Below are 18,920 nucleotides of genomic sequence, written 5' to 3'. Positions count from 1 at the left end.
CAATCAGATAAGCAAGTCAGATGGTCCGCGGTCGGGCAAGCAGGTCGGATTATCCGCAGTCGGATAAATGGGTCGGTTGATACAAAGGTTGGCTGCTATGGGGGTCGGTCGAAAAAGGAAGTCGGGCGAAGAAAGGTCTGTTGATAGGTCAGACGATTGAAGAGACCAAATAGTGGTCGTTTGATGGGGCGACCAGTGAGTCTTTTGATCTGGCGACCAATTATGTATCTAGATTGGTTGGTTGGTCGGTCGTTGGGTTATGCGGTTGGCGAGGCGGTTAAAGACATGTGTCAATGAAAGAGGCAGTTTTGAGTTCTGTAACTGGTGGGAACGGTTGGTGAAACAGTGCGACGGTTCTGAACGTTTTCTTCAAAGAATATTTAAGGATTTGGATCATCATTTGGCAAGGCATCTTCAATCAACTTCAACAAAGCAAAGTCAGATTTGGGGATCACCACTTTAAATTTCAGTCTTTTATTTTCCAGTTTATTTTCTGTACCATACAGTGTTTAGAGATTCCTAATCTCAGGCACTAATTAATCAAGTTTAAGGATATTTTCTATATCTTTGAATTTTACTTTATTTTTGTTGAAAAATTACATCAACAATTTTTATTATACAATTGCTACTATTTTTTACAATAGTACACTCACAAGAACATAAAAGTCTTTTATCCATACTTTCTACCCACTACCAATATAATTATTTATGGACTTATCAATACCATACTTATTTAACACTAATTAATACCTTAGTCACTCTATAAAAATAAAATTTATATATTTAATATAAATATATGAAATGCTAAATATATATATTAAAAAAAAAAAAAAAAAAAAAAAAAAAAAAACAACAACAACAACAACAACAACAATAATAATAATAATAATAATAGGAAAATAATTATTTTTATTTCAATATAACCAAAATTCATCAATTTTAGTCCTAATATAAAAATTTTATCAATTTTGGTCTCAATATAATCAAAAGTCGTCATTTTTTGTCTCAATATAACCAAAACTCATCATTATTGGTCACAATATAAAATTTTTATCAATTTTAGTCTTAATATAACAAAAACTCATCATTTTTTATCTCAATATAATCAAACCTTATCTTTTTTTGTCTCACCGTCAACAAACCAATGGAAAATGCTGACGTGGACTTGCAAGATTGTACAATTTCTTCGAATATAAATATAAGGTTTGATTTTTTTTACGTCAATATTTTCCGTCGGTTTGTTGACGGTGAGACCAAAAAAAGATAAGGTTTGATTATATTGTGACACGATGAGTTTTGGTTATATTGAGACTAAAATTAATAAAAATTTTATATTGAGACAAAAAAACGATGAGTTTTAGTTATATTGGGATCAAAATTAATAAGATTTTTATATTTGGACCAAAATTGATGAATTTTGATTATATTGAGAATATTACGAGAGGGTAAGTAATAACATAAAAAAACCATATTTTATTGGGCCATTCATTTTTTTAATTTTGGGCTTGTTATGAAAGCCCAATAATAGTCCCAAATTAATTTTTGGGCTTATTTATGTGGAATAACTCAACCCAAGCTTTCATCTATGCATTTGTAACTTTGTTCTTTTATCCAAAATTTTTTATATTTTTTTAAAAAATTTAATATACTATACATATTCATTATTTTTATATTATTTACATAATTTTCTATATTTTGGATAAAAAAAAATATTCTTTTAACAATTCACTTAACAATTCTCTTTATTTTTTACTATTCAGTTTATACGATTTTTCTTATAAAAAAATATAAGATTTTTTAGTAAAACATTATTATATTTAAATTACTATTCAAAATAATAATAATAATGATGCACATTTATATATTTATAGTAAAATTTGTATATAATTCAATATAATATTTATTCAATATATATGGGGAAACAATAAAAATTTAATATATATATATAAATAAAATTTACGATGTAACATAAATTGATAATAATCTTATAAAAAAAAAAATAAAAATAAAAATGGATGTAATATTTTTTTTTAAAGAGATATTTTTACTTTTTATTTTTATGAATATTACAAAGATGTGTTTGAAAACATAAGTGAACAAATCATAAATCTTTCAATCATTGTGTTAATATAACTTTATTTTTATATACATATTTTTTTAAAGTTTTTCACTCTCTTTATTTAACATGATTTTTTTTATATAAAAAATAATAATATATTAAATATGTATATATATATATATATCACATCAAATACATCCATTTTTTATTTTTTATTTTTTATTTTTCACTGTAATTGAACCATATTATTGAACCTAATTTTGATTCCATTTATTCATGTTTATTTATTTAATTATTTGATGATAGGGTAGGACAAATATTGGTAGGATAATTATGCAATCTGACATATATGATTGGAGAAATATAATTAAATAAGTTCTTGGATTAGATGATAAATTAATTTTAATTTTAAATAAATTTGGGGGATCTAATGTCATTTTCTACTGAGTTTTCACAATTATTGTTAATTATTGACTTTTTTTTTTTAGAAAAAATAAAATTAATGTATTGTTTAAAAGTAAGTTTTTATGCCTGTGACCAAATTGAATAAGAAAAAAATAAATGAATAATATATACTCCCCCGTCTCATATTTATTTATCTATTTATTTTTTTTACAGAGTTTTAAGAATATTAATATTTTATTGGAATGCAGTAGAAATAAAAATAAAAAGACTAAATCAACCTTATTGTATGATGCAAAGGTAATGACATTTGTTTAATATATTGTAAATTAGAAGAGTATTTATAATGTTAAGTAGATATTACAATAACTAAAAAATAAAATAGATACTTTGTTACAAGACAGACGAAAAAAAAAAAAAAAAAAGATAAATTGTTAAAGACAGAGAAAGTAAATATCTAAAATATATATATATAGTAATAATTTGTATTTAATTATTGATTTTTTGTGACCAAAATAAAAAGTAAATACTCTTTATATATATATATATATATAAAATTAGTATCAAGTTATTTCTTATAAAATAGTACCCCTCTGTCCCACTACAACAGTGTTGTTTATCATTTTTATCCGTCTCAAAACAATAGTCTTATTTTCATAAATAATTATATCACTATAAAACTATCCTTACTTTTTCTTTATTATTACACAATTGTCACTAGTTTTTACACTAATACACTCACAAGAGCAAAAAAGTCTTTTACCCGTACTTTTAACCCACTATCAATATAATATCAATATTCCTTAAATCCGTGTCAAACACAACCCAAACTATAATTTTGGGACGGAGGAAGTATATCATTTCATCTCATAAAATATTACATTTCCTACTATTAAAAAAATATAAAAGAAAACACATTTTCACACTATTAAATTCTAATAATAATAACAAATTATAATTCAAGTAATTAATCTTTACTGAATAGTTATAAATCTATTATTTTAATTTATATTATTAATAATATAATTATTACTTTATAAAATAATAGAAGATCTATTAAATCAATTAAGAAATTTTATGCTATTTACCCAATAATATGTATGTAAGAAAAAAGTGATTAAATGAAATTAAAATATTTTTAAAACGGAACCAAACATATAAATATAAATATATATATATATATATTACACCCCACAAAATAATTTAGTCTATATTCTAATTTGACTTTAGTGCATAAATAAATAATACTACCTGTATACGACTCTAAGAGTCTCATATACTTTTTGTGTGTTGATTTTTGAATATTAATTATTATATCAAAATATAGTACAAATTAAAAAAAAATTGCAAAAATACTTCAATTAGTGCTTTATAATACTAATAGAAAGACATTTCTAAAAAAAAAATCATCCAAATATAAAAATATTTTTAATATTAAGTACAATGATGCAAAAGGTAAATATGACCCTTAGATACGAATAGAGGAAGTAACATTTATTTAAACCCAAGCATATACACAAACATAACACACCCTAAGTTTTCGTTTGTTTGTTTGTCAATTTAAATTTTATTATTCTCTCTGTTCGATATGTATTTATATATGTTTTTTATTTTTGTACGTAATTTTTAATATTAATATTATATATGTGGTATAAAAGAAATATAAATAGTCAAATTTACCCATTAATTAATTAAAAAACAATGAATACTATTTTCTTAATAATATATATGTTGTAATTTTTTTTATTTATGTGAAAAATACAATTACTAAAAAATGGGAACAAATATATTGATTTCACATGAATGAAAATGACAAAATAAATAGCTTAATTACGAATGGAGAAAGCATTTTAAATAAAAATAAATTATTAAATATAAATAAAAAATATTATTATCGTACTATCTTCTTCTCGAAAAATATATTAATTTTGTCATTTTTTATTGTCTTAATGCAAAAAAAATTTACTTTTCTTTTTAGGGTGTGTTTGTTTGGGAGATTGGATTTAATTTTCACTATTTATCTCATTTTTTTCCCCAAAAAATCAAATCAAATACTTATTTTTTTATATTATACTAAAAATCAAATTTACATTCAAAACATCACATCAACACCTATTTATATCACATCATACAACTATTTAAATTCAAAATTTTTTTACTATTAAAATCCCAACTCAAAATCCAAAGCCCCAAACAGACACACTAAATATAAACTTCATTATACATTACAAATATGGACAATAATATTTTATGTACTAAAAATATACCAATTACCTTTAAATTATAATATTTATTAAATTTTGTGACAAAAAAATAAATGTATATTTTTGTAGAGGTAAAATTGGTTAAAATCTCAATAAATGCCAACTAATGTGGTAAAATGTCCAATTAGATACCAAACTTCAAAGATGACTTCTCACTTACTCAACATTTAATTATTTATATAATTCATTAATCAAAATCATTTGAAATGATTTTCATCATAATAATAATAAAAGTTAAGGTCTTTTGAAAATTTAATTAAAAAATGAAGAAAATAAAATAATAAAATAATAATATTTATTATAAATAAATATTGAATATAATATAACAGTTAAATGTTATTTATTGATTTTTTCGAAATTAGTAATATAGTAAATTTAAAGTAGGGACTAAGAAAAATGTGAAAATAAATTTAGTCGAAGAGCAAGTAATATATATTTGGATTTAAATTTTTTTAATAAAATAATTGTTGCATGTTTGGTTTTAGTTTAACTAAAATTATTTAGTATTCAATCGGTATAATTTTTAATAAAATAAAATATTGTTTTTTTTTTCTTCAATAAACCATTAAATTATAATACTATTTAAACAATTCAAATATAAGAAACTCAAATTTAAAAAATAAAATAAAATAAAAAATCAAAGATGTATTTGGTTTACATTTTAAATTCAAATCAATATTATTTAGATTATATAATTTTTAACAAAAACATAGTATTATTTTCTCTTATAAATATCATCTCAAAATATTACGTAAGACAAAACTTAAATCAAAACTCCAAATTCAAAATAAAACCAAACACACCTCAAACAAACTCTATAAATAATTAGGTAAATAATAACATACAAGAATGAAAAAATAATTTTTCAGTTTTTAGTTATTTTTTTAAGTAATAGATAAGATAATATTTATACATTTTAATTTCATTAATTGATTAGGTAAGTAACATATGTGAAATCATTTGCCAATAATAATAATAATAATAATAATAGTGTTTATTTAAAAAAAAAATTATTTATGCATATAACTTATGAATTATATGATTTGTCTTTTATGCAAGCACCTAATTATATTTAAATAAAATTATATATATAAAAAATGATTTGTCTGCTACACCGTAGACACGGTATTTTAGTAGGAGTGTAATTAGTAAATAATTAATAATGTATTAGTGAAAATAATTATCCTATCATATAAATAATTATAAATTAAGATTAAGATAACTAATTAGTTTAATTAAAATTTTAAAAAAAATTAAAAATTTAAAATTTAAAATGAGATTAAAGTGTGTAATCATTTTTCAAAATTAAAAAGTGACATAGTATGTGGGACGAACAGAAACGACAACGTGGATATGGTATCTGAAAGGGAGGGAGTATATGTTATCTTCATTCTTTGCCCTTAAAATAATTTCTGACATTATTAAAATAATTTATATATATTTTTAAAATGTGTGACAGCTCATATATATAATATTTATCAAATAAAAGAAATATCAATTCATAAACATCATTGCAGCTGTAGACTGACTTTTTATAGTATTACACAAATAATAATAATAATAATAATAATAATAATAATAATAAAAGAAAAAGAAAAATATTTAATTGAAATATATTAATAATCAACCGACAGAATATGAAACTCATCTCACGTGAAATAATTATAATGATTTTTTAAATAATTTTTTGCTACAATTTTGGTCCCATATACAAATTTAGACTATATTCGTAAAAGAGGTTTTTTAAGTTTTATAATTTTGAATTTTTTTAAATAATAAAAAATTAGATATTTAACATGATAATTTATTGTAAAAATTATATTTTGTGTGGTATTTATTTTTAAAACATTTTTTTAATGAATAATGTCAAAAAAATTAAATTTATGCATGAAAATAGAGTCTTGGATTGTCATAACTCTTTTCATGGTGATTTTTTTGGTCTTATTTTTTAGTTGTTTATTTTCAAATATTAAATTAAATATAATATTTTATAAAATACTATAAGTATATTTTTATAGAAAATTTCGAGAATTATATAATAAAAAAATTGAAAATAAAATAAAGCAAACCACACTAATTAAAAAACACAAACTAAACACACTTGAAATATATTTATTTTTTTTATATAAAATATTATATTCAACAATTAATTCATATAAAAAAATAAAAATAAATTAAAATATGAAAAATACGTAAAATATTACTTCCTAATAATGAACTAAAAAATAATAAAATTATAATTTTAAATTTATTTTACATCCACTCGTGCATGTGTTAATGATCCGAGCCGAGCCGAGCCGAGCTAAATTTTAAGTGTTCGTTAACGTTCGCGAACAAGGCTCGGGCTCGTTCGTTAAGCTTTCGAGCTCGTTCGTAGTGTTCGAGCTCGACTCGTTAAGAATTTTTGTTGTTTGAGCTAGTGTTCGTGTTCGGCTCGTTTAGGCTCGATTAAGCTCGTTCGAGCTCGTTTGTCTTATTTTTAAAAATTGATATATAAATTATAAAGAAAATTTAAAATTATTTTATTTATATATTTTAAATTAATATTTTATTTATTTATAAATTATAATTTTATATGTATATATAATATTTATAATAAATATATTATTTAAACGAACGTTCGCGAATAAAGCTCGGCTCGTTAAGAATTTTTGCTGTTTGAGCTCGTGTTCGTGTTCGGCTCGTTTAGGTTCGATTAAGCTCGTTCGAGGTCATTTGTCTTATTTTTTTAAATTGATATATAAATTATAAAAAAAATTTAAAATTATTTTATTTATATATTTTAAATTAATATTTTATTTATTTATAAATTATAATTTTATATGTATATATAATATTTATAATAAATATATTATTTAAACGAACGTTCGCGAACAAAGCTCGGGCTCGTTCGTTAATCAAACAAGCTTGTTTATGTTGTTCGACTCGACTCGTTAACATTCGCGAACGAGCTTTAACCGAATCGAATCGAGTCGAACCAGGCCGAGTTCACGAACAATTCGATTCGTTTAACAGCTCTATGCATGTCCCATTTTATATTTCTTGGTCATATAAGTATTTACCAACAAAGGTAAAAGAAAATACTTGAATATTGTAATATTACCATAATAAGTAACTTTTTTTTAAAAAAAATAAAATAAAATAAAATAAAAATGTTACATTCTTTTTTATAGAGACATTTAATTAATTAGTAGAGGATAATGACAATTGATTAGATAAAACCAAGTTCTTAATCAAAATAATATATAAAAGAAGAAAATGACTTGAAATGGACACTCCATCTTGAAAATCAAAAAACAAAATCTTTTTTTTTTTATTATTATTTTTTTTATTTTTATAATTTGTTACATAAATTGTTGAATTAATATGTCAGATAACTTGAAATCATATCAATAAATTCAATGAGAGAAACAATATGTATTTGTATGTCATAATATATTAGTATATCTTTCAAGTTTTTATGTAATTTTTTATTATTTGGACTGTTAATATATATATATATATTTCATCTTTAAAAATATTTATATAAAATTTTATTTAAATAAAAAATTTAAACCTTTCAAATTCAATGCACACTCAAAAGAAATACATATATATTGTTATTTAAACCATTAATTTTTACTATAAAAAAAAAAAAAGAAAACTTAAAGAGAGTGTTTTTTGGTTTGTATTAAATATATAAATAGTAGTTTAATATAATATTTTATGTTAAAAAACATATTTTTACTAAACAAGGCTATGTTTAATTAATTTTTGAAAGTATTAAAATTTTTAAAAAATAATAAAAAATTTAATATTCAATACTTTCTACACCCAAGTTAAAAATACAAATATTTTTAATTTTTTATATAAACTATAAATATATTATTATTTGTACAATTAATTTATATATAAAATAAAATCATATCAATATCATTGTAAATATTTTTACTAACTAATAAAAAATTATTATTTTTTAATTTATTATAAAAACTAAAAAAATATGTTCAAATAAGATTAAAGGAATATAATATTATATGAGTTGAAACAATATTTTTATAAAATAATATACTTTTAATAATTTTGAAATATATATAAACAAAATATGGACAACCCCCTAATAATTGTAAGAATAAATTAATTAGTAGTCTCAACACGAAAAAAGATTGGTTGAATTCAACCACTTCCTATAGTCAAGATTTCCTATCCCCAAATGTAGAAAAAAACTATAAGACCGAAAGTTAGTTCGTTGCGCACTTTCGGATAGCTGCTGCGAGTTCTCATTTTATAATAAAAACCTATAGTCAAGATTTCCTATCCCCAAATGTAGAAAAAAAATATTCAACCAAGTTGATCTTGTATATACTTTCGGATAGCAGCTGCGAGTTTCCATGTCATTAAAAAAAAAAAATTACAGAAAAAAAATAAAATAAAATAAATAAATAAAAACACATAAGTTGTTGGCCAATCTTTTTCCCTCTTAAAATCACATTTAAAAGCACTTCTTCTTTCCCTCTTCTTGATCTTCTTCTCATCACAACAATGGCTATCACAACCCTAAACATCATAAGAACTTCCATCTTCACTCTCCTCAAGAACTTCCAATTCTTTTCGTCGTCGCCGTCGCTCGTTGCCGTCCCGTTCGCCCTCGCCGCCCTCCTCGCCCCGTCCCTCGCCCCATCATCGCGCCTTTTCTCATTAATCCACGCCCACGTGACTTCACTCACGCTCTCCGCAGGTGTTTCACGATATTCATCACAATTATCTGTCGCTCTCGATTATAAACTCACTCAAATAATTCTCTCATCCCTCCTCGTCTCGCCTTTCGCGCTATCATTTCTCGTCGTCTCGAAATCCATCGTTATACGAGCCCTCCAATTTTCTCGGCCGTCGAGAAAAAACTCACCCATTTCTTGGATTGTCGAGCTCAAACCACTCTTGATCACTCACCTATGTAACTCATTGCTCGTTGTATCGATCCACGCCGTGTTTTTTTACTTCTCCGTCGCGTCCTTCGAGTTTTTTAGGATTTTAGGGTTTTCGTCAATTGGGGCTCGTGTGTTTCTCGGGTTGGGTTTGGCCGTTGCTTATGTTGTCGTTATCGCAAATTTGCACGTCGTTTGTGGAATATCTTTAGTGATATCTGCGACGGAGAGGCGCGGCGGGTTTGGCGGGATCGTCGAGGCTTTTGTGTTGACGCGTCAATGGATGGCTACCGCATTGTCGTTGTCGGTGGCTACTAACACGGCGTTGGTTGCGATCGAAGCTTTGTTTGAGTACCGTGTTGTGAGAGGATATCAACATGGAACCGGTCCCGATCCGTGGATGAACTTGGAGGCGATTCTCGTCGCTTATTTGTACGCCGTGCTCGTTGTTCTCGACACCGTCGTTGGCTATGTGTTCTTGAAACGATGCAAAGAAGAGTATAACAATCGTCATGATGATCTGTGCTCGTGTTCGTGCTCGTGCTCGTTTTCATATTCTTTTTTGATTGAAATATACGAAGGAAATGAAAAGTGTTTAGAATTAAAGGGTTTAGAGTTGATGTTATAAACAAGGTTTCTATCTCTCTTATTATTTTTTATTTTTTATTTTCAATTTCAATGTAACTATTTTAGAATTTGTATTCTTACATACTTTATCAATCATTGGAAATTCTTTTTTTTATTATTATTTTTTTTATTTTTTTTATTTTAACTTTTTGTAACCCATGAAGTTTAGTTCATTCCGACTTTGCATTAGTATTATTTGTGCTTATTTTAAAATTAAATATTTTGTTTATACAATTTTTTTAAATTTAAATTTAACATTGATTCATTAAATTTTTTAAATGAACACAGTGTGTATTTTAAGAAAATTTTGATTATACTACACGTAATCATTATTTTTATATTATATATACAATTTCTCATATTTTACATAATAAAAGAACTCATTCAAACCAAAATGCAAAAGGCATTTCAACACAGGATAATTTTAGCTAGATTTTCAGTATAACATCCCATGGATATTATTTTAACAAAAGTTTAATGTAATGCAATATTTAAAAATTATTCATATCAATACTCATTTATCAAATTAATTTTAAAATTAAAAAATAATCTAAAATACCAAAATACAAATAAATACTTTCATTCAAATAAACTTTGATTACATAAGAACGTATTTGAATTTATTAATAATATATCACACTGTATAAGATTTCTATAATATTTTGGAATAATATTTATATATATAATAAAAATTGAATAAAAATTTACAAACAAACTGGGCCTTAAAGTTTTTAATGAATTGAAAATTAATAAATAATTAAATAGAAAACACAAATATAAATAAATATTACATGTAATATAGTATATTTTTCTTATGACGAGCCTTACACCTAATATTTTTATGAATGTGATGTTTAATTAAAAAATTTTTTTATAAATATTGCAACAAAAATTTAAAAAATATAAAAATAGGCAATATCTATTGCCTGAGATATTTGATCCAATCAATATATAAAAAAATATATAAAACTAATTATACGCAATATATATATTTATAATATAACATATATTTTATTAGATTTATTAATTGAGTCAAATAAATATATAATATATATTTATATATGCATATATACATACATCAAAGTATATACATTCACTCTCTCAGTCTACCAATACACCTAAATATGTACACTGTTCTATTTAGGTAAGTTAGGTAAGGTTATTACAAAGAAGATGATTTTTCATGTTAGAACAAAAGAATCATAGTCAATCTTTAGATAGACTTTTCTACAATGTTGCCCGAATTCCGTCGATTCCGAGTCGAATCCTCTCGAGGAAGAAAGCGACGAATGTCGTCTAACTCCAATGGCGCCAACAAAAAAAAAAACCTTCTACATAGAGCGAGATGGCTTCATCGTGTTCAAGATAGAGATCCAAAACGCGTACCTCTATCGACTCATCTTTGTAAAAGTGGAATTCCATCGAATTATGAGGGGGGCCGACGGAGCCCCCCTCATCGATGCCACGCCAAGTTGTCCCCCGTCGAGGTTGTTGTCATGTCTTAATGTTTCGAAGATTTTCATAAGACGGAGATTGAGAATTATATGTCGATTCTTGTTCATGTCTTTCTTCGATGATGATGATGACGATGATGTCCCTTTGGGCCCTCCATTTCGGCCTCCTTTCGAGCTTTTTTCTTTTCTAGTTCGGCTTGCTTGCAGTTCTCGTCGTGGGCTTTTTGGAACATTTTGACGAAGTTGAAGAGGGTCGATGTGACTGCGCCAACGACGAGACAATAGATCATCAATCGGGAAAATATCGTAAATGATAAAAAGTCTTATTTGAGGCATAAAATTCTGTTGTGTTAACAATATTTTCTTCAATACATGAAATCCCTTGTGTTAGCATGAGTCTGCATAAAATATATATTTTTTTTTGTATACAATGACGACCAACTATTACAAAAATGACAATCTTGTACTTCCTCCGTCATCGAAAATTATGCTCATGGCATTAGATACAGATTTTAAAGAAAGTAAGTAAATCTAGTTGTTTTTTTTTTTTTATAGTAAAAAATGTACAAATACTAATTTTTTATTCTTCTAATACAAAGAATTTTTAAATTTTTTAAAATGTTCATCTATAATATTTTTTTATATCAAATACTAATTTTTTATTCTTCTAAAATTTTTTTAGAACTCGAGAAGCCTGTGTCTAAACGGGGAACCATAGGTTTCTCCTACATATAAAGCTTAAAAACGAATGACCTTTCTTAACATGAAAAGCTCGACTAAACTCGACCTATCACATCATTAAAAAAAACAAACAAAAGGCCGAGTAGAACGAATAATACCTTGCTCGAATGGGAACCGGGCGGGATCTTCGCCGAAGTATAGAACCAATGCATCGGCATTTCTCCCCTGCGGAAAAACAACAACAATGAACTACATTATTACTACAATAGGCTAATATATCGAGCCACTGTTCATCTAAAAGTTTAAGCTATTAGAGAAACAGTTGTGAATTCTTACAAGTTTGAATTCCTATTTTTAAACAAACGGCGACCATAGGAATACGAACGCGAAGAAGAAAAGTATCGTTTCAAATTTTTTCCGTATATTTTTCCTCCAACATAATCCAAACACTACTCACAAGCTAGCTCGTCGAGCGGGCAGTTATTTACCGCTAGTGAATATAGAGTTGTTACGGACGACACTTCGTTCTCAGCAACGCGAAGGAAGTTCTTCAATGTCTATAAATTAAAAAAAAATAAAAATGAAGTCGAGATTCGAAATTATAAATCATCGTATTTTCTAATGACATAAAGATCGAAACTTTTCGAGCAAAGTGTAAGAGAAAATCGTATGTAAGGAATACCTTGCGAAAAGCATCGGATATAGGACCATCGCCCTCCGACGCTATGAGTTCTTGCTTCACCTTTTCGACACCTTTGATTATCGCTTGCATTTCTTCCGCCAACGATTTTAATTGTATCTATACAAATACATATACATATATATGGAAAATTGCAAAAACTATCTCACATGTATACTCTATTATCACTTTTGTCTTATATTTATCTCACTGGCAAGATATATCCTATATGTTTGCAAAAGTTGTTATTTATATCCTTTAGCCGCGCATGACATTAACACCACGCGCGTCCGAAGGATAAAAATAGCGACTTTTGCAAACATGTAAAATATATTGTGCCAGCGAGATAAATAAAAGACAAAAGTGATCATATGGTATATATGTGGGATACTTTTTGCAATTTTCTCCATATATATATATCGAAATCGAAATTATTTCTATAGGACTTACGAATAAAAAAATAAAAGTTCGATCATAGTAGTATTAACCTTCGAGGCAAGTTCCAAGCTAACAAGATCGCGATGGAATTCCAGAAGATGCGGCGCCTTTAAAGCAAGCACCTATACTTTTGATGTGCTCGAGATTAATATTAATTTGGAGCGAAATAAAAATGATCGAAGTTTGAAATGGGGCGAAGACGATACCTTGCAAAGATAATGCATAAGCGTCATTTTATTGTTTGTCGATCGCGTGTCTATGAGCTTCAAAAGACTGTCTAATTTGAAGCCTAAAGCAGAACCTGCTCGTCGACACATTTTAAGGATCATGCCGGATATGTAAAACACTTAAATTTTAGACAAATTACGCGATCATCGATAACAGATTAAATGTAAAGTAAGTCGTACCTCGGGCAGTTCCTTGATTCAATGTGTTTCCGAGGTACAAGATTTTCTTCATGATTTCTTTCAGTCGAAAGGATTTCCGGATCTGATCGATGCATTGCTAAAGTTGAAGCCATCAAGAGACAATAGGAACAAAAAAGCTTCCATTTTTCGGATAAATTTTCGCTTTATTACCTCTTCACATGAAGAACTCACAGTGTTCAAACTTTTCCGAAAATCTGTAACCTGAAACAAATGATAATGTTAGCGCGCCGTAGTTCTAATTTTTTCGAAGGATTTTTACTACGTCAAGCAGACCTGAGAAGTGAATTGGATCTTGAATAGAAAAACGCGTAGCTTGGATTCGACTCGAGGGACTTTCATCAGTTCGAGGAAGAACTGAAAGGATCGTTAACATATATAAACGTTGCGCCGAGCATTTTCATCGTAGATTTTATTACAAGATTAAAGACGCACCTGTTCGCACTTTCCGAGAACTTCCTTGTCGCCAGTGTATCCCTAAAAAAGATTTCGTCGATAATCGATTTATACGAAAGAAACGGTTCATTCTGTTCGAGAGAAGAACATAGAAAAAATTGCAAAAAATATCTCACATGTATACCTTATAAAGACAAAAATAGCAACTTTTGCAAATATATACAGGATATATTTTGACAGCGAGATAAATACAACAAAAAAATGATAATGGGGTATACGTGTGAGATATTTTTGCAATTTTCCCAAAGAACATACGAAGAATTTACTTTGAGAAGTTCCATTTCTTCCTTAGTTGGACAGAATTTGATGAGATTTTCGACCTGATCCGAGTCGAGAATCGATTCATCCAAAGCAAGCGCCGCAGCCTGTCGATCAAAAACAAACAATTAAGCTTCAAGCTCCGCATTCTTACTTCCTTCGATGAAAATTTTACGTTGCGAAAAATGTAAATCGACAAGATTATACGAACCATTATATCCGGAAGCGGCATTTTCACTTTCGTTAGCATGATTTCCGTGTTGTTCGCTCTCCGCAGATCGATCTACAATACAAACCATGTCGATTTTCAAAACATAATGCGTGCATAAGTTTACGATTTCTTTATGAATCGAAACGATACCAGATGAACTCTGTCGGGCTTCGATCCAGCAGACTTCCGTCGCGCTGCTGATTTCGCACCAGAATTTTCGAGCTTCGGGACTGCCGCCGAGAACAGCGCCTCCAGCTCCGACACATCGAATTCCGGCGACCTGCAAAGATAATCGATCGAGCAAAATCTGAAACTAATATCAAGTTCGAATTTTGATCGGAATAAAGTATATACCCTTGAGGTTCTCCATGTTTCTGCAGTTCTTCCCACAAGCTCCCCTGCGATACACGCGCGAACTTGCTCCAGTGAAGCGGCCGTAGCATCGATCGTCGAGGCGCACTCGCGGATATCCCGAGCCACGAAAATCCTCGCCCTCTGCCGGAAGTTAACGCCGGAGATGCCTTGGAGCTGAAAGGAGGAGGTGCAGGAGGTCCGGGAGTTGCCGGAGGGCCAGGTGCACAGGTGAAAGGAGGCGGCGGCGGAGGTGGAGCTCCGCAAATTGGTGGCGGAGGTGGTGATGGTGCTCTATTCGAAAGTGGCGGTGGTGGCGGAGGAAATGGCGGCATAACTCTAACAATGTTATGCACGCTCGAAGATGGTGGCGGCGGTGGCGGCAGTGGTGGTGGCGGTGGCGGCGGGTTTGATTTTCCACCTGTCGATCCATCTTTGTCGGGATCGAACGCCACCGGAGCAGCATTATATCTCGACGGAGGATCGTACGAAAGCGTCGAATTTTCGTTCGATTCTTTATTCGCCGGTTTCGACTCTACCGGGAACGCCAAATACAAAGGATTATCGCCGTCGCGCAAAGTTTTCCGGTCAAGTTTTACGATTCCGGATTGAATCGAATGGCTATCGATATCCTCGTTTCCGCCGTGCCCGTCGCCCGCGACACTAAAAATCTCCTCCACCTCAAAGAACTCCTCCGGCGACGCCCTTCCGTCCTCGACAGATTGACCCGAATCCGAAAACCTCACCTCGACTCGGAAATCCGTTGAGAATCTTTCTTTCGCGTCGCGAAGAACGTCGACTTCGTCGCGCGTTAGCCGCAAAACGTTCCCCGGGACGAATGCCGTGTGGAACATAACTCTAAAAACTACTTCCTCCGGCGGAAAATCGTCGCCGGAACGAACCAGCTCGAGAATGATATCGCCTTGAACATAACGTCGAATGTCGATCTTCTCCGACGAACGATCGCACTTCGTCACATTGCTCAAAAACAGAGTCTTCGAGCTCGAAATCGACGTTTTCGACAACAAATCGTGGCCGTAGACACGGAGCACGGCGCCATCGAAGTCGCTCGACGGAAGCGATCGAAGTACAACGCAATCGAGCAACATCGGCGCCAAATCCGAACCGAAATTCAAATTCGACTTCGTAATGTACGATAAGTACCGGAGCTGCGACGGCCGGTGATTCACCGGCGATAAAAGATGGAGAAGCTCCTTCACCGGAGCTTTATTGTAAACCATTTCCAGAGTCCTCTGCTCGCTGCAAAACTGTTTCCGGTAGAGAAGAAGTCCGGCGAGCATGAACGCCAGCAGCGGCCAGCCGCCGCGCTCGCAGTGCATCAAAACGACGTTGTTTTGGCCGTCCACCGACAGCCAGCTCTCGGTCGACCGGAAAAAATGGCGGATCATCTCGAGCGGCAGGAGCGGACAGCCTTCGTAGCCGCGAGGGTAATCCATAACGGTCATATCGTACTGCGACAGCACGTCGGAAAATTGGCTCCGGCGTTCACCTTCCTTGAAATTGAAGACCATGAAGGCGGCATCAGGGTAGTGGTCCTGCAGCTGCGCCACCGCCGCCGACAGGTAAGCTCTGTACTCATCGCCGCCGTGCGCGGCGGCGGAGAAGCAGCAATCGAATACTACACAAAAATGTTTTAGTTACATTTTGAAGAATTTTTTCAAAATGGTTTATTATTAATAATGAAATCAAGTCTAATTTAAATTATAAATTTAATATTTAAAATATTTCAATATTTTGCACATATGAACAATTGCAACTCTCACGCCACATTATATTTTTGCAGAATTTTCAAAATGACTTATTATTAATAATAAAATAAGACTTATAATTAGATACAAATTTCATATACTCAAATAATAATTCCACAGAAAATTGTCAAAAAAAACTTGAAATAGCTTTACAAGTTGTTTCGATACTATTATAAAATTATTTAAATAATAAATTAATTAATTTTTTATGACTATCGAAAATTTGAAATGTTATTATATAAAATAATTTTAAAATCTTGTAAAGAAATTCTAGTGTGACATAGTTTTTTCCAATTTAATTTACAAATTATTAAATTAAATTTGAAATTTACCTAAAATTCATTCAAACAGTATCTAATAAATTCCTACGTCATAACAAATATATAATAATAATATCAAATTCATTATGTAAATGCCGTCTACCCTGAATAGTTCACCTAGGGATGTGTTTGTTTCAAGAATTTTTATCAATTTTTATTATTCATCAAATATTTTTTTTCAAAATATAAAATCATAATACTTATATTTAATTTTTATATTAAACTAAAAATTACTATCATATAGCCTATAATAATCATTATTCAAATTTCAATAAAAAATTAAAACTCTCAAACAAACACACTGAGTAATATGACTTGTTTTACTGGACTTAATATACTGGTTAGTAAGTTCCGTCAGAATTTACTCAATAAGAGCATTGGCTATGGATTCCCAGCTCATAAAAAAATAAAAATAATATTTTCTCAATCAGCCTCTAAGTGTCGCATTTACGTTTTGTTTTGTGTCATTTACTTAAATTAAATATATTTTTATATTTATATAATTTTTATTTTTTTTTATAAATATCTTTCTATTAGTATTACAAAATACTATTTTATAATTTTTTTTAATTTATACTTATATTTTAATATTATAATTAATATATAAAGATCGAAAAAAAAAAAAAAAAACCATATTAATCTCTACATTAGAAAAACAAACGAATTTCATAAATATGGAAGATTCGAAGAAGTTGTAAAAACGAATATATACATACCGTAGAGGCGCTCGGAAATTTCCAGAAGCCGATCCGGCGGTTTCCGGTGGAAGAGTCGCCTGAGCAGCGCCATTGAAACCGGCGCCTCCTCCGATCAAATTCCTAAACCCTAATTAAACCCTCTTTTCCCCATTTTTCTCAAACTCAACAATCTAATCTATTCCAAATTCTAACCCTAACCTAATTTCAACCAACTCAAAATGCACAAACTTCAATCAGAAATTTCTAGGGTTCTAAAAATTTCCCCAAATTGCAATAATGGCGTCGTTTGGGTAAAAGGCAATCCTACACGCTAGAAGATAACTTCAATCGATTGCGCCATTGCAAAAAGGAGGAGAAAAAAGAGGAAAAAAACGAATCACATGGGGAGTTTAGAGAGAGAAAGAGTGGAGTACTGAAAAAGTAGCAGAGACGTTGGGGAGACAGCCATGGCCCGGCCCGGACCGGGGAAGCAGTGATGGTGACAGAACAGTTGTCTCCGGCGTGTGTTTTGTTAGTTTGTAAGTTGGATTTGATGGTGACGTCGTCAAGTCGGGCCGACCGCCATTAGAGGACAGGGAAGAGCTTGGAATTCGAGGGAGAAGAAAATGGCGATCGGCAATGGCAGTGTGCTTTTTGTAGCTTCGGATACGACAAATTATTAGTTCGTTATTTTTGGATTAAATTGGGAGGATTGTGTGACTGTTTTTTGACAATAATATTTAATTTAATTGTACGATAAAAAAATTAATGTATAATTTTATTAAATAAAGTATAGATTCACTTGCCCCTATTGAAATTATGATAAAAAAAATTTCTTTAGAAATATTCTCACCTCTCCGTACCATAACTATATATCTGTTTGTTTTTTACTCAGAAATATTAGTATTATATTTGAATGCAATAGAAATAAAGTAAAAATGACTA

General features: G+C 29.4%; 2 protein-coding genes across 9 annotated transcripts; one reads left to right on the top strand and one right to left on the bottom strand.

The window, feature by feature from the left end:
- The first annotated feature begins 9,246 nt into the window (after window positions 1-9,246).
- Window positions 9,247-10,257, top strand: LOC127241002 (uncharacterized). Its single transcript, XM_051259878.1, has one exon. It carries the CDS (start codon window positions 9,247-9,249, stop codon window positions 10,255-10,257), a length of 1,011 nt encoding a protein of 336 aa, XP_051115835.1.
- A 1,057-nt stretch (window positions 10,258-11,314) lies between these two features.
- On the bottom strand, window positions 11,315-18,642 carry LOC127241135 (formin-like protein 20). 8 transcript variants are annotated; one of them, XM_051260045.1, is made up of 15 exons: window positions 18,015-18,642; window positions 15,213-16,848; window positions 15,009-15,165; window positions 14,859-14,930; window positions 14,656-14,754; window positions 14,369-14,410; window positions 14,210-14,290; window positions 14,087-14,137; window positions 13,916-14,012; window positions 13,715-13,809; window positions 13,559-13,630; window positions 13,074-13,190; window positions 12,849-12,948; window positions 12,550-12,616; window positions 11,315-11,972 (listed from the first exon to the last, which is right to left on the bottom strand). In XM_051260045.1, exons 1-15 carry the CDS (start codon window positions 18,085-18,087, stop codon window positions 11,645-11,647), a joined length of 3,087 nt encoding a protein of 1,028 aa, XP_051116002.1. In that variant the 5' UTR covers window positions 18,088-18,642; the 3' UTR covers window positions 11,315-11,644. The 8 variants fall into 8 exon arrangements, with proteins under 8 accessions (XP_051116002.1, XP_051116003.1, XP_051116006.1 ...); XM_051260046.1 differs by having other exon boundaries at window positions 13,916-13,997; XM_051260049.1 differs by having other exon boundaries at window positions 14,710-14,754.
- Between the last annotated feature and the right edge of the window lie 278 nt (window positions 18,643-18,920).

Source organism: Andrographis paniculata, unplaced genomic scaffold (assembly GCF_009805555.1).
Source record: "Andrographis paniculata isolate CXL003 unplaced genomic scaffold, ASM980555v1 Contig80END, whole genome shotgun sequence".
Lineage (NCBI taxonomy): Eukaryota > Viridiplantae > Streptophyta > Magnoliopsida > Lamiales > Acanthaceae > Andrographis > Andrographis paniculata.
This window is presented reverse-complemented; position numbering and strand designations above follow the sequence as displayed.